Here is a 19227-nt window from a genome sequence, read left to right as displayed (position 1 = left end):
AAGTGGGTGGGAATGGTGGGAAAGAAGAGGGTGGGATGGGGGGAGGAGAGGGGGGAGAAAATCTTTTCTTTGGAGGGGAGGGGGGTTGATGTATTTCGGACTTTTTTTCTTGTACTGAATGTGTGCGAGTTTTATTTTTATGTTTTGTTTTCTGTATTTCCACACGTATCGAAATAAAAATTTACTTTAAAAAAAAAAGGAAGACGGAGCAAGTTTGTTTTCTCCTGCTCTTGAGGACAAGACCCAAACCAATGGCTTCAAGTTACAAGAAAGGAGATTACAACTAAACATCAGAAATAACTTTCTGAAAGTAAGAGATGTTTGACAGTGGAATGGACTCCCTCAGGAGGTTGTGGGCTCTCCTTCCTTGGAAATTTTTCAGCAGAGGTTGGATGGTCATCTGTCAGGGATGTTTAGTTAAGATTCCTGTATTGCAGCGGGTTGGACTAGATGACCCATGGGCAGTGGCGGAGCTTCATGCTCCGGCACCGGGGGGCAGAGAGCAGGCACGGGTGGGGCTGGGGCACATTCCGGGGGCATGGCGCGCCACCCGAATGGGGCATGACGTGCATCCTGGCGGCGTGGCACACGTCCTTGGGGTGGGGCATCCAGCACGGGCAGGGGGCAGCTGCGATGGCACCCCACCAAGAATGCGCTGTTGGGGGCGGTGCACTCCCCCCACACTCCTCTTCCTCCGCCAGTGCCCTTGGGATCCCTTCCAACTCTACAATTATTTAAATCAAGGATTCTGTTTTCAGCAATCCTGGATTCTATATTCTGATGTATTAGCTACTCCTACCAATTTGGTGACATCTACAGATTTGCTGCACACGCCCTCTGTGCCTTCATCGAAGTCATTTATAAAGATGTTGCACAACAGCAGGCCTAGGAAAGAACCTTGTGGTGACCCACTTTTCACTTTTTCCAGGAAGACAAGGAATCATGGGGGAGTTTGTCAAAAGCCTTACTGAAATCAAGACATACTCTATTCACAGAATTCATATGATCTACCAGGCTTCCCACTGCATCAAACAAAGAAATAAGATTCATCTGCCATGACTCTCTGCCTTCTCCACACAGAGGCCCTGCTCCTTATTTGCTCTTCCGCTTCCTTTGAACAGTCACAGAAAACCCTGCTTCTTATCTTTTAACCTTTTTCCCCCAAAGCATGATGATTGCAGCCCGTAAAATCAATTTAGCACATTACCAAACTTTTTACAACCAAAGACATGACCAGATTCCCTGCAGGGGTCTAATGGAGACTCATATTCTCCAGCTGTACAACGTCCTTTGCAGAAGCCATTACACAGTTCATTCTCACTGGTAGTGGGTCCTGGGAAATATTATGAAGATATAAATCTATCCCTCAGGTAAAAATAGATTACCCATATTTCTATGAATTTCCTCTTGCCAGTAGTACATGTGAAAACCTCCAAGCTTTGCATGTGTCAGCAGTGTCATGCAGCAGCAAAAAGAAAAGCTTGTGCCCCTTGTCAGGGTTGTTAAGTGAATCTCCTCCCTCTTCTCCTCCTCCTCAATTCCGGTGTCGGGGGGGGGGGGGGGAGGGTCTGTGGTCTCCCTTATTCCTCTCCTCTCTCTCCCTCTCTTCCTGCCTGTGGAGCAGGGGCTCTTGGATGTTGCCAGAGCCTGGGCACTCCCTTTCCGTCTCCTGACTTTCCTCCTCTGCCCTTTCGCTTTCCTGACTGCTTGGAGATGGGCTGCTTCGGCAAATACAGTGGTGCCTTGCTAGACGAAATTAATTCGTTCCAGGACTCAATTCGTCCTAGGAAAATTTCTTCTAGCGAGGCACCGTTTCCCATAGGAATGCATTAAAAGTCAATTAATGCGTTCCTATGGGCTCGGGGAAAACTGGTGGCGCTTCCCCGAGCCAAGAGAGCAAGCGCAGCTGCTGCCAACGACAGAGCCGGATCGGACGAAGCTTCAGAGCCGGATCGGACGAAGCCGCCGCGTCTTGCCTGCCTCCCCCGACATGGAGCGCGGCTTAGGACACCTCCGAAAACGCGCTCCATCCCGGCTGTGCGCAGCAAGATGTGGTGACGGGGGAAGACATTCCGGTGCGCTTTGGCTCTGCGGGGGGGGGGGTGTTTTGCCGGCTGCCTTCCCCTTGACTTGGGGAAGGCAGCCAGTGAAAACGCCTGACAGATTTCCTCCCTCCCCCCGCCCGACAGAAGTGCGGCGATGTGGGGGTGTTTTGCCGCCTGCCTTCTCCAAGCCAAGGGGAAGGCAGGCAGCAAAAAGCCCTGGCAATTTTTCGCTGCACACTGGACTTTGCAGTCAGAGGCTTGTTTCTCTATGGCCACTGTGGCGTTTCACCTCTAGAGGGCCTAGAAGGGGTTAAGTTACCAGGGAGGGAGATGGCCAATGGGAGCTCTCCAGCCAGAAGCAGGGTGTATATAGGGAGAAGCAGGCAGGCAGGAGAGGGGAGTGAGTTAGATGAGAGGAGTTGGTGTGAAGATAAGAGCTGGTTATTATTGTGGTGGCTGTTAAATAGTGAGATAGACAGGATACAGTGTTATGAGTTTAGTGATAATTATTATTAGTTATATTTAGAGGTAATAGGCCGGTAATTCATATTTAGAGGTAATAGGCCGGTATAGGAACCATCTGTGATTTGAAACCGTTTAAGCTTTGTACAGTAACCAATACGCATAAGAACATTCAATAAACCATCTTGTTTTATTTTACGATATCCTGGTCTGAGGTGTGTGAGTGATTGAAAGTATTTGTTTGTCGTTGGCACATCACCAATAGACCGTCAAACGTCCGGGGGTGATGTGCAGGTCAGAGTGACCGCGACATAAACTGGTGGCAGCGTCGGGATACGATTTATCACGCTACAAAAGTGACAGCATCGGGTTCGAATTAGAACGCTAGTACCAATAGGGACAACATTACACCTGGAGGGGAGGATAATCTGAGGATTAATTATCTAACCTGGGGGTGTGAGTGTGTGGTTCTGAGGTACTGAGAAGAAGCTGTAACAACAAGAGAAGAGAACTCAAAAGCTGTTCTGGTTGTGGGTTAGATTCAGAGTCAGGTGAAGTTAGCTAAAGGGTGAGAGAGAAAACCCCTAGCTGAACTTTGTGACAGGAATCTTGAAGAGCCTAGCCAGAGGAACAGAAACTGAGAGGAAATTTCTCTAGAGTTGTTAAGCTTAATAGAGATTCTCACACAATATGCCAGCTAAGAAAAGTAAACCAGCTATGAGGGAAACCTCTGTTGAAAGAACCCAGGAGGAAAATGGGTCTTTACAAATTGAAGAGCCTAGAGTTGAAACAGTTAGTGAAACCCCATCTGAGGGGAGGGTTCCACAAATGTCTGAGGAATTTGAGAGATGGAAATTAGAGAAAGAATATCAGTTAAGAGAAAAAGAAATGACTTTTGAGAGGGAAAGAGAGAAAAGACAACTGAGAGAGAAAGAGATGATGTTAACAATTGAGAGGGAAAGAGAGGAAAGAGAACTGAGAGAGAAAGAAATGCAATTTCAAATTGAAATGAAAAAATTAGATTAACAGCTCAGGAAAACCAAAATAATAGCAATAACACTAATTCCCAAACACAAGGGAAAATAGATTTGAAACGTTTCCCTGAATTTAAGGAGAAAGATAACCCAGAAGCTTTTCTAATATCATTTGAGAGAGCCTGTAAAGATTTTCAAGTAAAAGATGAGGAGAAAATGATCATTTTAAGGGCTAGAATTAGCGGAAAGTTAGCTGAAATTTATGCTAATATGACAGAAGAGCAAGCAAACGATTTTGAATTATTTAAACAAATAACTTTTACCCATTTCGGAATTACCTCAGAACAGCTAAGAAAGAGGTTCCGAAGTGTGACGAAAGGGAAGGAGGAAACATATGCTCAACTGGGCACCAAGATTTCAAATTACCTCACCAAGTGGCTAGACACAGAGAAAGCCAGTACCACATCACAAATAAAAGAAGTGTTTGCTTTAGAACAATTTTATGAAACTATACACGGCCAATTAAGATATCTAATAAAAGAGAGACACCCTAGAACCCTTCAAGAAGCTGCTAATTTAGCTGATCAGATAAATGAAATACGGGACCATAGATTTGATGACCCAAGTTTTGGCGGGAAACTGTGGGGGTCCCCCAAAAGCAAATCCCAGGCAGTGAAGGGAAACCTTTCCTCAGAGACTGAGAAAGGAAACAGAACCCAAGGCAGCACTAGTACAAATGAAGAGAAGGGGAGGAAAAATAATTACACTAATCCTAAAGAACCCCTTCATGGATCAATGCCTTGTCGTGGCGAAGGGGCTTGAATAACTCAGAGAAGCTATGAGCTATGCCATGCAGGGCCACCCAAGATGGACAGGTCATAGTGGAGAGTTTTGACTAAACGTGATCCACCTGGAGAAGGAACTGGCAAGCCACTCCAGTATCCCTGCCAAGAAAACTCCATGGACAAAGACAACAGGCATATAAAAGTTATGACGCTGGAAGATGAGCCCCTCAGGTCGGAAGGCGTCCAACATGCTACTGAGGAAGAGCGGAGGACAAGTACAAGTAGATTCAGAGCTGATGAAGCGGCTGGGCCAAAGCAGTGAAGGGAAACCTTTCCTCAGAGACTGAGAAAGGAAACAGAACCCAAGGCAGCACTAGTACAAATGAAGAGAAGGGGAGGAAAAATAATTACACTAATCCTAAAGAACCCCTTCATGGATCAATGCCTTGTCGTGGCGAAGGGGCTTGAATAACTCAGAGAAGCTATGAGCTATGCCATGCAGGGCCACCCAAGATGGACAGGTCATAGTGGAGAGTTTTGACTAAACGTGATCCACCTGGAGAAGGAACTGGCAAGCCACTCCAGTATCCCTGCCAAGAAAACTCCATGGACAAAGACAACAGGCATATAAAAGTTATGACGCTGGAAGATGAGCCCCTCAGGTCGGAAGGCGTCCAACATGCTACTGAGGAAGAGCGGAGGACAAGTACAAGTAGATTCAGAGCTGATGAAGCGGCTGGGCCAAAGCCGAAAGGACGCTCAGTTGCGGATATGCCTGGAAGCGAAAGGAAAGTCCGATGCTGTAAAGAAAAATATTGCATAGGAACCTGGAATATAAGAACCATGAGTGGAGGTAAGCTGGATGTGGTCAAAAATGAGATGACAAGAATAAATATAGACATCCTGGGCATCAGTGAACTAAAATGGAAGGGAATGGGCGAATTCAGTTCGGGTGACTATCGTATCTACTACTGTGGGCAGGAATCCTGTAGTAGAAATGGAGTGGCCCTCATAGTCAACAAAAGAGTGGCAAAAGCTGTAATGGGATGCAATCTCAAAAATGACAGAATGATCTCGATACGAATCCAAGGCAGACCTTTTAACATCACAGTAATCCAAGTTTATGCACCAACTACCGGAGCTGAAGAAAGTGAAATTGACCAATTCTATGAAGACCTACAACACCTTCTAGAAATGACACCAAAGAAGGATGTTCTTCTCATTACAGGGGATTGGAATGCTAAAGTAGGGAATCAAGAGATAAAAGGAACAACTGGCAAGTTTGGCCTTGGAGTTCAAAATGAAGCAGGGCAAAGGTTCTGTCAAGAGAACAAGCTGGTCATCACAAACACTCTCTTCCAACAACACAAGAGACGACTCTACACATGGATATCACCAAATGGGCAGCATCGAAATCAGATTGATTATATTCTCTGCAGCCAAAGATGGAGAAGCTCTATACAATCAGCAAAAACAAGACCTGGAGCTGACTGTAACTCAGATCATCAGCTTCTTATAGCAAAATTCCAGCTTAAACTTAAGAAAGTAGGAAAAACCACTGGGCCAGTAAGATACAATCTGAATCAAATCCCTTATGAATACACAGTGGAAGTGAGGAACAGGATTAAGGATTTAGATTTGGTGGACAGAGTGCCTGAAGAACTATGGATGGAGGCTCGTAACATTATACAGGAGGCAGCAACGAAAACCATCCCAAGGAAAAGGAAATGCAAGAAAGCAAAATGGCTGTCCAACGAGGCCTTACAAATAGCGGAGGAGAGGAGGCAAGCAAAATGCAAGGGAGATAGGGAAAGATACAGGAAACTGAATGCAGATTTCCAAAAAACAGCAAGGAGAGACAAGAGGGTCTTCTTAAATGAGCAATGCAAAGAAATAGAGGAAAACAATAGAATGGGGAAAACCAGAGATCTGTTCAAGAAAATTGGAGATATGAAAGGAACATTTCGTACAAAGATTACCATAATCAAGGACAAAAGTGGTAAGGACCTAACAGAAGCAGAAGACATCAAGAAGAGGTGGCAAGAATACACAGAGGAATTATACCAGAAAGACATGGAGGTTTCGTACACCCCAGGTAGTGTGGTTGCTGACCTTGAGCCAGACATCTTGGAGAGTGAAGTCAAATGGGCCTTAGAAAGCACTGCTAATAACAAGGCCAGTGGAAGTGATGATATTCCAGCTGAACTATTTAAAATTTTAAAAGATGATGCTGTTAAGGTGCTACACCCAATATGCCAGCAAGTTTGGAAAACTCAGCAATGGCCAGAGGATTGGAGAAGATCAGTCTACATCCCAATTCCAAAGAAGGGCAGTGCCAAAGAATGCTCCAACTACCGCAGAATTGCGCTCATTTCACACGCTAGCAAGGTTATGCTTAAAATTCTACAAGGCAGGCTTAGGCAGTATGTGGACCGAGAACTCCCAGAAGTGCAAGCTGGATTTCGAAAGGGCAGAGGAACCAGAGACCAAATAGCAAACATGCGCTGGATTATGGAGAAAGCTAGAGAGTTCCAGAAAAACGTCTACTTCTGCTTCATTGACTATGCAAAAGCCTTTGACTGTGTCGACCACAGCAAACTATGGCAAGTTCTTAAAGAAATGGGAGTGCCTGATCACCTCATCTGTCTCCTGAGAAATCTCTATGTGGGACAAGAAGCTACAGTTAGAACTGGATATGGAACAACTGAGTGGTTCAAAATTGGGAAAGGAGTACGACAAGGTTGTATATTGTCTCCCTGCTTATTTAACTTATATGCAGAATTCATCATGCGAAAGGCTGGACTAGATGAATCCCAAGCTGGAATTAAGATTGCCGGAAGAAATATCAACAACCTCAGATATGCAGATGACACAACCTTGATGGCAGAAAGCGAGGAGGAATTAAAGAACCTTTTAATGAGGGTGAAAGAGGAGAGCGCAAAATATGGTCTGAAGCTCAACATCAAAAAAACCAAGATCATGGCCACTGGTCCCATCACCTCCTGGCAAATAGAAGGGGAAGAAATGGAGGCAGTGAGAGATTTTACCTTCTTGGGCTCCTTGATCACTGCAGATGGTGACAGCAGTCACGAAATTAAAAGACGCCTGCTTCTTGGGAGAAAAGCAATGACAAACCTAGACAGCATCTTAAAAAGCAGAGACATCACCTTGCCGACAAAGGTCCGTATAGTTAAAGCTATGGTTTTCCCAGTAGTGATGTATGGAAGTGAGAGTTGGACCATAAAGAAGGCTGATCGCCGAAGAATTGATGCTTTTGAATTATGGTGCTGGAGGAGACTCTTGAGAGTCCCATGGACTGCAAGAAGATCAAACCTATCCATTCTTAAGGAAATCAGCCCTGAGTGCTCCCTGGAAGGACAGATCGTGAAGCTGAGGCTCCAATACTTTGGCCACCTCATGAGAAGAGAAGAATCCTTGGAAAAGACCCTGATGTTGGGAAAGATTGAGGGCACTAGGAGAAGGGGACGTCAGAGGACGAGATGGTTGGACAGTGTTCTCGAAGCTACCAACATGAGTTTGACCAAACTGCGGGAGGCAGTGGAAGACAGGAGTGCCTGGCGTGCTATGGTCCATGGGGTCACGAAGAGTCGGACACGACTAAACGACTAAACAACAACAACAATCCTAAAGAAATCAAATGTTGGGTGTGCAATCAATTCTGCCATAAAAGTTTTCACTGTAAAAATAAGCAAGATAAAGCTCCAAGTGTTAGCCCTCAGAAGCAAGCTTATTGTATCCAGTCAGCTGAGGCAAGTCAAGCTAGCCCAATCACCACGACGACAGCAGCTCCACTCAGGCCTCATGCTGTGGCAGTTGAAGACACAGTAGCTCATTGCTATACCATTAAATATGAAAATCAGTTGTTGAAGAAAGCTGGGGAATTTATTGGGATTGAGGGGAGGCAATTTCTTGCGATTCGTGATACAGGATCCCAGGTGACTCTGGTGCACACAAATTTTGTTAGTCCCTCTAAAATAATCCCTGGAAAAGTGAGGAGAGTAAAAGGAATTTCTAAACAGCCAGAGGTGCTGAAGGTCGCACGGCTTCAAATTCAGTACCAGAATTGGTCAGGAGAATGGGAAGTGGCAATATCTGAAGAGATTCCCTCTGCTGTGTTAATAGGATGGGATCTCATAGAGCACGTACAGAGTTCTTTTGTATTAACACGTACTAAAGTGAGTCAGCGCTCACCTCATGCTGAGGAGATTGCTACTGTTGCCCATGAAGCTAGAGCTGAGGAACTAAACTGTGAGGGGGAAAATGAAGCCCTGTTGGTTCCTATTATAAGAAAACAAAAACCTAGCTTTGCTCAGAAACAACAAGAAGATTCTGAGTTGTTAAATTGTTTTGAGGCAGCCAATCCTTTAACACCTGGAAGCCCTGAAAAGTTTTGCTTGAGCAAGAGACTTTTAGAAAAGGAAGTCCAAGCTACACAAGCCAGGGAAGGAAAAGAAATGTTTATAGAACCTGTGATGGCGAACCAAACCCTTAGTTTGGCTAAAAAGCAAAACGAAGACACTGAGAGGCTGCCACATGATTTATTGTTAATGCAAATTACTCAGAACCCAGAAGTAATAATTAGCCCGCCAAGTTCTTTAGGGAATACCTTTACTAACACCAGTGATGCAAAGGAAAACAATTTGCTTTATCAAGGCTGGGGGAAAGTAGATAAAACTAGTCTGAGTCAAGTTGCAGTAAAAGGGCATGAAGAAGTTAAAGTGGGGGGAGAAAAAGATTCCAAGTTAGAGAGTGATCCTTGTCTCTCAGGACCCACACAAGAGCTTCCTAATGCCGCACAATCTCACAAGAGTTGTATGGATAGGAAAAACTTATCATACCATGTTCCTGGTTCAGCGAAAATATTACATATGAATGAGAGCAGTTCGAACACTTCTGACAAACCCAGACGGGTACAGTTTAACCGTGCTCCAGGAAAACTCAATAGGTCAAGATCCATGCCTAGAGATTGTTTCACTTCAGTAACTGACACGATTACTCTTTCAAAAACAAGTCTGAATGATACTGATACTCAGTGGCAGAAGGACCTGTGGCATGTAAGCAAAGTCCAAAATAGCTGCAATATTACTCAAGTGCCAGCTGAGAAAGCAGAGTATGTGATCAGGAAGTCTATTAGTTCCAAAGAAACCAAAGAGACCAAACCTATAGTTTTTAAGGAAACTACTGAAGAACTTAACTTAAGTAATACAGAAGGAAATGACCAAATTGGTGCCAAAAAGAGAAAGCTGACTGTGCATTGTGGGTCAGTTAAGCGAAATAGAATATCTGTTGCAGATGAAGTAAAAGTAACAGAATTAGAAATCTCGAAAAGTGAGAATTTGTCAGAACAACTTAGGGAAGATATTGAGAAATCAGATGATGCAGCTATCCCTAAGATGTTTAGAAGAGGGAGGAAGCGAAAGGCTGGAAAACAAGCCATAGTTAAAGAAATAGCAGAGACAACCACCATGGCAGTGCCTGTCAATCCAAAGACAAGTCCTAACCGAGGAATGCCAGTTGCGTCTGCAGCAAAGATGCCAAGACCCAGAGGCAGACTAAAAGTATGCCCACCTGAGAGGAATGCTATTCGCGAGGGAGACAAGCATGAAAGAGACGTCGGTTGTGAGCATCCACGAGCTTAAGTCAGAGAAGAGATCCCAGTTGACACCCACAGAAAGTCATCTCATAGATCAAGAGCGTCATCAACGTCTGGATCCGACAAGAGTGACAGCGGTACCTCTGATATCCGAAATTTGGACTGACAATCTACCCAGGACACCGGAGGAAGAAGACCAAGTGGACATTTTTTTTAAAAAGTTTGTTTTATGCATTTAGAAGTGGTATGTATATGTGTATATTTGGAATGGGAGGAGGAAAAGGTAAAAGTATAAATGTTGTATTTTGAACTATTGTTGTTTGAACAGGAGAGTAACTGTGAGAAGTTAACACTCCTGTTTCAAACTTATTAAGGGGGGAGGTATGTGGCGTTTCACCTCTAGAGGGCCTAGAAGGGGTTAAGTTACCAGGGAGGGAGATGGCCAATGGGAGCTCTCCAGCCAGAAGCAGGGTGTATATAGGGAGAAGCAGGCAGGCAGGAGAGGGGAGTGAGTTAGATGAGAGGAGTTGGTGTGAAGATAAGAGCTGGTTATTATTGTGGTGGCTGTTAAATAGTGAGATAGACAGGATACAGTGTTATGAGTTTAGTGATGATTATTATTAGTTATATTTAGAGGTAATAGGCCAGTAATTCATATTTAGAGGTAATAGGCCGGTATAGGAACCATCTGTGATTTGAAACCGTTTAAGCTTTGTACAGTAACCAATACGCATAAGAACATTCAATAAACCATCTTGTTTTATTTTACGATATCCTGGTCTGAGGTGTGTGAGTGATTGAAAGCATTTGTTTGTCGTTGGCACATCACCAATAGACCGTCAAACGTCCGGGGGTGATGTGCAGATCAGAGTGACCGCGACAGCCACGCTTCGCAAGGCGAAGCAGGGGCCATAGAAAAACTCATCGTCTTGCGAGGCAACCTCCGATCGCAAAATCCATTCGTCTAGCAAAAAATTCCTCTTACAGAGCATTCGTTAAGTGAGGCACCACTGTATCCAAAACTGACCAGTTGGGTCTTCTACAGCCAACTGCAGTGCTGAGAATAGCTGGCCCTCCCTTGGCAAATGTAGCAGTATGAAGAAGGAAACAAAGATGGAATAGGATAAGACCGCTGTGGTTGAACACTCGTTCTGCTCCAATCTCAAGAAGACTCACAGATATAATCAAAAGTTTCCCCTTATTTATGGATCATTGCTGAAGGATGTTGTGGCACCCACAAGGAAAGGAACAAAGAGGTTACTTGTTCTCAACAGCCCATCTCAATGGCTAGACAATATGTACCTTTCTGGTGGCTTGCTTTTTCCCTGAAAAGCAGCCATCAAGAAAATCAATATCTGTGTCCTCTTTGGATGGAGGACTGACCGAGATGGCCAGCTGGAGTCTCTCCTTTATTGATCACCCAAGATCCTGAAAGGGGAACTATTTTATAATTTGCATGGTTAGTTATTTTGTTTAAGGACTGTCACTGTTTTTTGTGCCCAATTTAAGCATGCTATTTCATGCTTTCCTCCACATGCATGCTGTGCACCCAGGGATGGGGTGATCCCCTGAGGGATAGCACCCAGGGAGGCCCACAAGCCCCGCATCCCCTTCCTCCGCCAATGTAGAATTGTGCTGTGGTTCCCCTGACTCCCCAATGACTCTTGCATTTGGCAAAATACCAGCCATCTGGTGACTGGTTGGGAGCATGTGTTTCTCAATCAAATCGCAGGTAGGTAACCGTGTTGGCCTGACGTAGTTGAAACACGAATGCACACGAAAGCTGATAGCAATGACAAACTTAGTTGGTCTCTAAGATGCTGCTGGAAGGAATTTTTTTTTGTATTTTGTTTCTCAATCCAAGTAAAGCTTAAAGCTCCCAGTTGTTCTTTGAAGTTCCATCCTGAGCCACATGTTATCATGTATGACAGCATGAGACTGTGGGGCTTTTTAATGGGGAAATCTGGAAGGACTTGTTTCAACCCCCCCCCCCCCCGCCATAGTGGAATCAAACCTTTGTCAAAAGTATAGCTAGACTCAGGGCTGTCTCTAGGCCGAGGCCTGGTGGTGTATCGTGGCACCAGGGCGCCAGGCCACCAGGGGCGCCGCTGCTCTCACTGAGAGGCGTGGCCGAGGCCGCCCCAGGGGCGGCGGATGCAGCCCCAGGCGCGCCTCTCAGCTGTTCAGCGGCTTCAGGCCGCTCTCCTGAGGCGCGCACGATCCTGGGGCCGCCTCTGCCACGTGCAGGGGCGTCGCAACAGAGAGCGGGCAGTGCCCCCTGGCCCAGGGCCGGCCCTATGGCCAGGCTGTGTGGCGCAGGGCACTGGCCCTCCAGGCGGCAGCCACGCTGTGCTGTCCTGGAGGGATCCGTCGCACCACGGCGCCAGGTATGCTTATGATGGCCCCTGGCTGGACTCTTATAATTGTCGGGATGTCCAGGAGGCTGCCTACTCACAAGTAGGACCCTGGCAGAGACACATGCCCTGCTGGCATGTTCTCCCCCTCCTGGGTGATCGTTCGGGAGCTTCTTAAGCATTCTCCAGCCCGAACATCACAGCAACTGGTGCCAGAAGACACCAGCACACTTTAGGAACCCGCAGAGGTTGCGCAGTTGCGTAACAGACCTCAGTAGCACAACATCTTGGCTAAACTAGTTTATTTAAATATAAACACACACGGAGCTCTTCATCATTTTGTGCATTTTTTGTGCATTTTGGATTGTGTTTATTTTGTGCATTTTGGATTGTGCTGTGGTTTTATTGCCAGCTTAACATGTGGTCTTACAATTTTAGCAGCATGTCAGTATATTATGAGAGGAAGGGGTCCTTGCTTACTCTGGTACACACGATTAAATCCCTGAGGCCTAAAATCTGCAGCTGAAAGGATCAGAGAGCAGACGACTTGACAAACTGAGATGTAAGGGAGCACTTCAGAGTCACAGTCAGGAATACTGCACCAGAACAAGGCGGTTTCCTAAATGATTGCACAGAAAGAACAATCTCCTTATTGCTGCTTGCATTTAAGGAGCATCTGCACCTCTGCAGGGAAAACAGTTTGGATTCAAAGCTGTTCCTCAGGTGCTTTGCAGACAACTTAATCTCTCCAGATCCTGTCAGCTGCCCTTGGGATTCCCCGATGGAGAACCTCTGGAGCAGCTGGTCCCAGACTGCTCTTTGAAGCTGAGCACCTGTGTTTTGAGAGGTACCTGCACTGCACTTTGCATCCCTGACAATTAGCTGAGAATCAGTGCCATGCCAAACCCAGACACAACATTGCCTGCCCCACACCTGCCAACATGCATGTCATCAAGTGTAGGACATACAGAGTATCCCTGTGAGAGGGAGGGGAAACCCAGGAAAATCTGAAAAGAAACCAGCTATTTTCTTCCTTCTTGCTTGCTCAATGCCCCCCCCCAAAACCCCACCATGTTCTGAAAGTCAATGTGTAAAAAACAAAGAAAGCACCAACAGAGAAAAACATAAGGAAAATATATGAAACATCAAAAAACCTCATTGGACCCAAAGGAGCAGAAGAGGCCTCCTTTGCTTGAAAAAACATTGTCCATCCGCTTCCCATTACATCCATAAACAACCAACAGGAAACTGCTTATTCAACTTCCTGTTTGGCTGCCATGGCGAACGGCTGTGTCCATTACATCTGAGCCTTTTTGTGCGGAATTCGAGGAAAATATGGGAGTAATTACCCTCCCAACCAGGGCTGTGGGGGCAGCTCCACCCGCAGATCGTCCGATACCTGCTGCCCATCTGGAAGGAACGAGAGGGCAGGGGGAGCTGGGTGCGATGCACTGTGTGTTTTTGGCAACTCTCCAAAGTTGTTGCCATGAGCAGAGGACACCTGCTTTTTAAGATGAAATTCGGACTTAATTAACAGGTATGCTCTGGTCTACAGGAGCTAAAGTATTCTGCTAACTGATTCAGCCACTGGGTGTCAAAATACACAAGCGGGATTGAAAGAATATTTAACTATCATTATGATTATGGTTTAACTATAGCTGGTGGTGTGAAATTGGACTACGATTTTCGCAATCACTTTCAATGGAAAGATAAAAAGAATTTACCAGAGGAGTAATGGTGTTCTTGCTGAAACATCGGTTTATTAGCAGTTGGAATGAGACCAGAAATGACAGGGGGCCAGGTCTCCCCTTTGTCTTAATTGTGACACATTGAGAATTGACTTTGTGTTGAAGGGAGAGATTTGTCAATTGTGTTATTCAGCTAAATCTGATCATATAGTTTGCATTGTATAATTCTGATTGTATGGCTTAGCCCCCCATATCCCTAAAATGCTTCTTAAAATGCTTTCCTCTTTGCCTCTGCGTCTGTGCACCAAAGTGGGCCAAAGTGTAATAAAAACATTTGATAACAAGACAGAATGCCCTGCTAAGCTATCAAGGCTGGATGACTGTCTTATGTGATGCTAGCAGTCTGACGCGAAGAGCAGGCAAAGAGCAGGCAAGATAGATAGAAATTCAAGCCCCCACTCAAGGCTGAGTGAGGATGCTACCGGGGTAGCATGAGTCAGCATGTGTTTATGCACAGGACCGGACATGGATCTTCCTTATATGTACTTGTGACCCCCTTTGTGTTTATGAGAAGGACAGGATACGGATTTTCCTAATATGGATTTGTAACCTGTGACCCCCTTGCGTGCGCACATTTACAGAGGAGGGGGAAAGGAGCCCAAGAAGTGTATAAGAAGCTTTGAAAATTTGTGTTTCTTTACTCTTGTCATGAAGCTTGTTCACCAAGAGTCTCTTAAATTTAAGAAATTAAATTCTTTCTCTGAATTCCACCCTCGGTGCCATTATTGGCTGTCTCTGTCCCTGCCTGGGCGCAACTTAAAGGACCCTTGGTAGCTAATAAGGCTACAGTGTGTAGAAAGTGAAAAAGAAAGCAGTCGATGAAATTAGAATCACAAAGGGAAAATAAAGAAGAAGAAACTTATTTCACACAGAATTATAAAGGATTAAGCCACTTGCTCAATGAATTCTGAGCCTGTTAAAAATAAATGAAGGATTAACATCAGAAATGTTTTATTGGGATTTTTTGAATTATTCAAGGAATGCAGTACAATGTGAGATCATCACTCCTCAAACTTCAGAGCATGGGAAGTCAGCAAAGATATATAATTTGGCATAAAATTTGGTCTTTTTTATTGTATCATAATTCGGAATGTATTTAATGTGGTTTTTATTGGATTGTCAAATTGGAAAACTTAATAAATATTTTTTTTAAAAGGGGGGGGAGGAAACTGCTTATTCATTGAGGGCAGCCCATTCCATCAAGCTCTTTTTGCCTTTCTAGAACGCGGTTACAAACATTCATTAAAACTTCCTGTTTCAAGTACTGTATAATGTAGAAAAAGAACATTGCTGTTATCCTGTTCAGCAGACAGGACCATAAACAACAGCAACTTGTGAGAATTCCCTGGACACTTGAACCATTCATTATATTTCCAAATTGTGGAATCTGGGGGCTTTCCAAGAACCTTTGCTGCAAATAAAATTGGCAACACCTGAAATCTAAATAGCATATTATTATACATACTAACATTTTTATTGTGGCTGTTCTGCCTGCTTGGGACAATTTTGAGCTTCTCCAGCTGCTCATCATATTATCCCTCTGGTGACAGGGGAGGGAGAAACCTGCGTTTGTGTCTGGGAACTGGGGAAGAAGGAGTGTTTTGCACCTGGGATTGTGTGCCAGCTCAGTTTGAAGTGAAGGAGGAAGCAGGAGAGCCACAGGAGACTATTAAACACAAACACACACCAGGCCTTGTCCAAGTTCCTTTCAAGCTGAGATCCTTTCCTTTGAAGCCAAAGAAAACCAGGGAGATTTTTAATTCTACCATATAGCAATGAAATAAACAAGGTAACTTTGCCTCCCAGTTTGCATAGAAAAAGATGACAAAGGACTTGGTCTGCAGATCAGGTATGGTTTTATTAGGAGCACAAAGGAATGAGATAGTTAATTCCTGGAAAGCCTCTCAGTAACCAAAAGTAACACCTGAAAGATGGTTCATCTATCAAATGCTTCAGAATAGCAATAGAAATAGGGCTCCATTCTTTACGAAGACACAGGTGCAACTTAGGAATTTCCTGTCACACTCTTACAAAGGTATCATTGGGATATTCCCCCTGTCAAAGAGAAGAGAACAAGTGATGTTAAATCTCATGCAATATTCCACACTTGGGGGAGGGGGGCATATTAAATGAGAAAATTAGAAAAGCCAGAATTCTTGAGCATATATTTCTAACTGGAATGCTTTGTAAAGCAAATATCTTGAAAGATAAAGAAGAATGGTTAGCTTCCCTTCTTGCCATTCGATCTATGCATTCATTCTCTAGGGTTAGTACCCAAAGTTAGTCCAAGTCTGGTTAAAAATTGGCTTGACTAACTGAAGCCCATGAATTTTAATGCTCCACTCCAAATACAACTTAGTTGTCCTTTTCTTAAAGTTGCATCATCATTTTGCATATTAATTAAAATAAATTTTTATATAATTTACATAGATATTCCTTCCCAAAACTTTAAAGTTGTCAAAGCCACCAGCCCATTTTTTTCTGGAGCAGCAGTCCAAGTTAGGGGTTGGTGGTACTGCTTTGTGGTGACTGACATCATACTTCTAGGGTTGTTTCCCGAGGGTGATGCTTGCAGCCCCATTGAACCTTCAATGTGGGGTTCTTTAGCGTTCAGTGTTATCCCCATGCTGTTTAACATCTGCATGAAATCTGGCCTCTCTTTTTCTCTTTCATTGAAGAGCAGGATGTTTTAATGCCATCACAATCACAGAGGTGTCTGTTGAGGGGCTATATTGATTAAAAATATCTACACAACCAGATCAGTAGTTGGGTTCCTATTCAGGATATTTAGAAAGCCAACATGACAATGTTGTGGGATGGAGGATTGCATTGATCATTCTGTGGTATTATGCCAGTGGACAATAATTTATTGTATTTTTTGAATAAATGTTTTTTTGGGGGGGGGGGGTTAAGCATCTACATGAAAGCATTGAGTGGGGTTATTCAGAGTTCTGGAGTAGATTGTCATCAATATGCTGGTGTCATCAATATGCTGGTGACAGATAGCTCTACCTCTCCTTTATATCTGCAAGTGTGGAACTGGAAGTCTTGCCTCTGTAATGGACTGGATGAGAGGCAACAAACAAAACAAAAGCTCAATGCAGATAACACTTAGTGCACTTAGTGGGTGGGAGGTTGCCTGCTCTTGATGGGGTCACACTCCCTCTGAAGGAGTTAATACGCAGCTCAGGGGGTATTTCTGGGTCCTTTACTGTCATTTGAGGCTCAGGTGGCCTCAGTGGTGGAGATGGCCTCCCATCATCTTCAGTAGGTGGCCCAGCTGCAACCCATCTCTGTACAGATAGACTAACCTCTGTTGCCTATGCTCTGACCACTTCAAGGTTAGATTACCGCAATGCCTTAAATGTATATGTGCTGAGCAGCAGCACTTTTTCTCTGTCCCCCAATAGCATCTCTTTGTCTTCTCTCACACACAGCACCTGCTCCTTGTTTGTTTTTCTTGTTGCTTTGAATACTACTGTTTATTATCTTTAACCTCTTTTCCAAATCATAATAATTGAGGCTCATAACAAAATAATTGAGGCCATAACAATAATAATAATAATTGAGGCTCATAACAAAAGCATAAATATAGACATAAATATAGACATAAATATAGACATAAATATAGACATCCTGGGCATCAGTGAACTAAAATGGAAGGAAATGGGCGAATTCAGTTCGGGTGACTATCGTATCTACTACTGTGGGCAAGAATCCTGTAGTAGAAATGGAGTGGCCCTCATAGTCAACAAAAGAGTGGCAAAAGCTGTAATGGGATGCAATCTCAAAAATGACAGAATGATCTCGATACGAATCCAAGGCAGACCTTTTAACATCACAGTAATCCAAGTTTATGCACCAACTACCGGAGCTGAAGAAAGTGAAATTGACCAATTCTATGAAGACCTATGAAGACCTACAACACCTTCTAGAAATGACACCAAAGAAGGATGTTCTTCTCATTACAGGGGATTGGAATGCTAAAGTAGGGAATCAAGAGATAAAAGGAACAACTGGCAAGTTTGGCCTTGGAGTTCAAAATGAAGCAGGGCAAAGGCTAATAGAGTTCTGTCAAGAGAACAAGCTGGTCATCACAAACACTCTCTTCCAACAACACAAGAGACGACTCTACACATGGATATCACCAAATGGGCAGCATCGAAATCAGATTGATTATATTCTCTGCAGCCAAAGATGGAGAAGCTCTATACAATCAGCAAAAACAAGACCTGGAGCTGACTGTAACTCAGATCATCAGCTTCTTATAGCAAAATTCCAGCTTAAACTGAAGAAAGTAGGAAAAACCACTGGGCCAGTAAGATACAATCTGAATCAAATCCCTTATGAATACACAGTGGAAGTGAGGAACAGGTTTAAGGATTTAGATTTGGTGGACAGAGTGCCTGAAGAACTATGGATGGAGGCTCGTAACATTATACAGGAAGCAGCAACGAAAACCATCCCAAGGAAAAGGAAATGCAAGAAAGCAAAATGGCTGTCCAACGAGGCCTTACAAATAGCGGAGGAGAGGAGGCAAGCAAAATGCAAGGGAGATAGGGAAAGATACAGGAAACTGAATGCAGATTTCCAAAAAACAGCAAGGAGAGACAAGAGGGTCTTCTTAAATGAGCAATGCAAAGAAATAGAGGAAAACAATAGAATGGGGAAAACCAGAGATCTGTTCAAGAAAATTGGAGATATGAAAGGAACATTTCGTACAAAGATTACCATAATCAAGGACAAAAGTGGTAAGGACCTAACAGAAGCAGAAGACATCAAGAAGAGGTGGCAAGAATACACAGAGGAATTATACCAGAAAGACATGGAGGTTTCGTACACCCCAGGTAGTGTGGTTGCTGACCTTGAGCCAGACATCTTGGAGAGTGAAGTCAAATGGGCCTTAGAAAGCACTGCTAATAACAAGGCCAGTGGAAGTGATGATATTCCAGCTGAACTATTTAAAATTTTAAAAGATGATGCCGTTAAGGTGCTACACCCAATATGCCAACAAGTTTGGAAAACTCAGCAATGGCCAGAGGATTGGAGAAGATCAGTCTACATCCCAATTCCAAAGAAGGGCAGTGCCAAAGAATGCTCCAACTACCGCAGAATTGCGCTCATTTCACACGCTAGCAAGGTTATGCTTAAAATTCTACAAGGCAGGCTTAGGCAGTATGTGGACCGAGAACTCCCAGAAGTGCAAGCTGGATTTCGAAAGGGCAGAGGAACCAGAGACCAAATA

At 44.2% G+C, this 19227-nt stretch overlaps 1 protein-coding gene across 1 annotated transcript in view; it reads right to left on the bottom strand.

The window, feature by feature from the left end:
• LOC118081484 (uncharacterized) overlaps window positions 1-1526 on the bottom strand; it is a 30580-nt gene extending 29054 nt beyond the window's left edge. The window contains exon 1 of the mRNA XM_060272251.1: window positions 1386-1526. Coding sequence (XP_060128234.1) covers window positions 1386-1461 — 76 coding nt within the window. The 5' untranslated portion in view covers window positions 1462-1526. The remainder of the gene's footprint in view (window positions 1-1385) is intronic.
• Between the last annotated feature and the right edge of the window lie 17701 nt (window positions 1527-19227).

This window comes from Zootoca vivipara, chromosome 3, assembly GCF_963506605.1.
Source record: "Zootoca vivipara chromosome 3, rZooViv1.1, whole genome shotgun sequence".
NCBI classification, from domain to species: Eukaryota; Metazoa; Chordata; class Lepidosauria; order Squamata; family Lacertidae; genus Zootoca; species Zootoca vivipara.
This window is presented reverse-complemented; position numbering and strand designations above follow the sequence as displayed.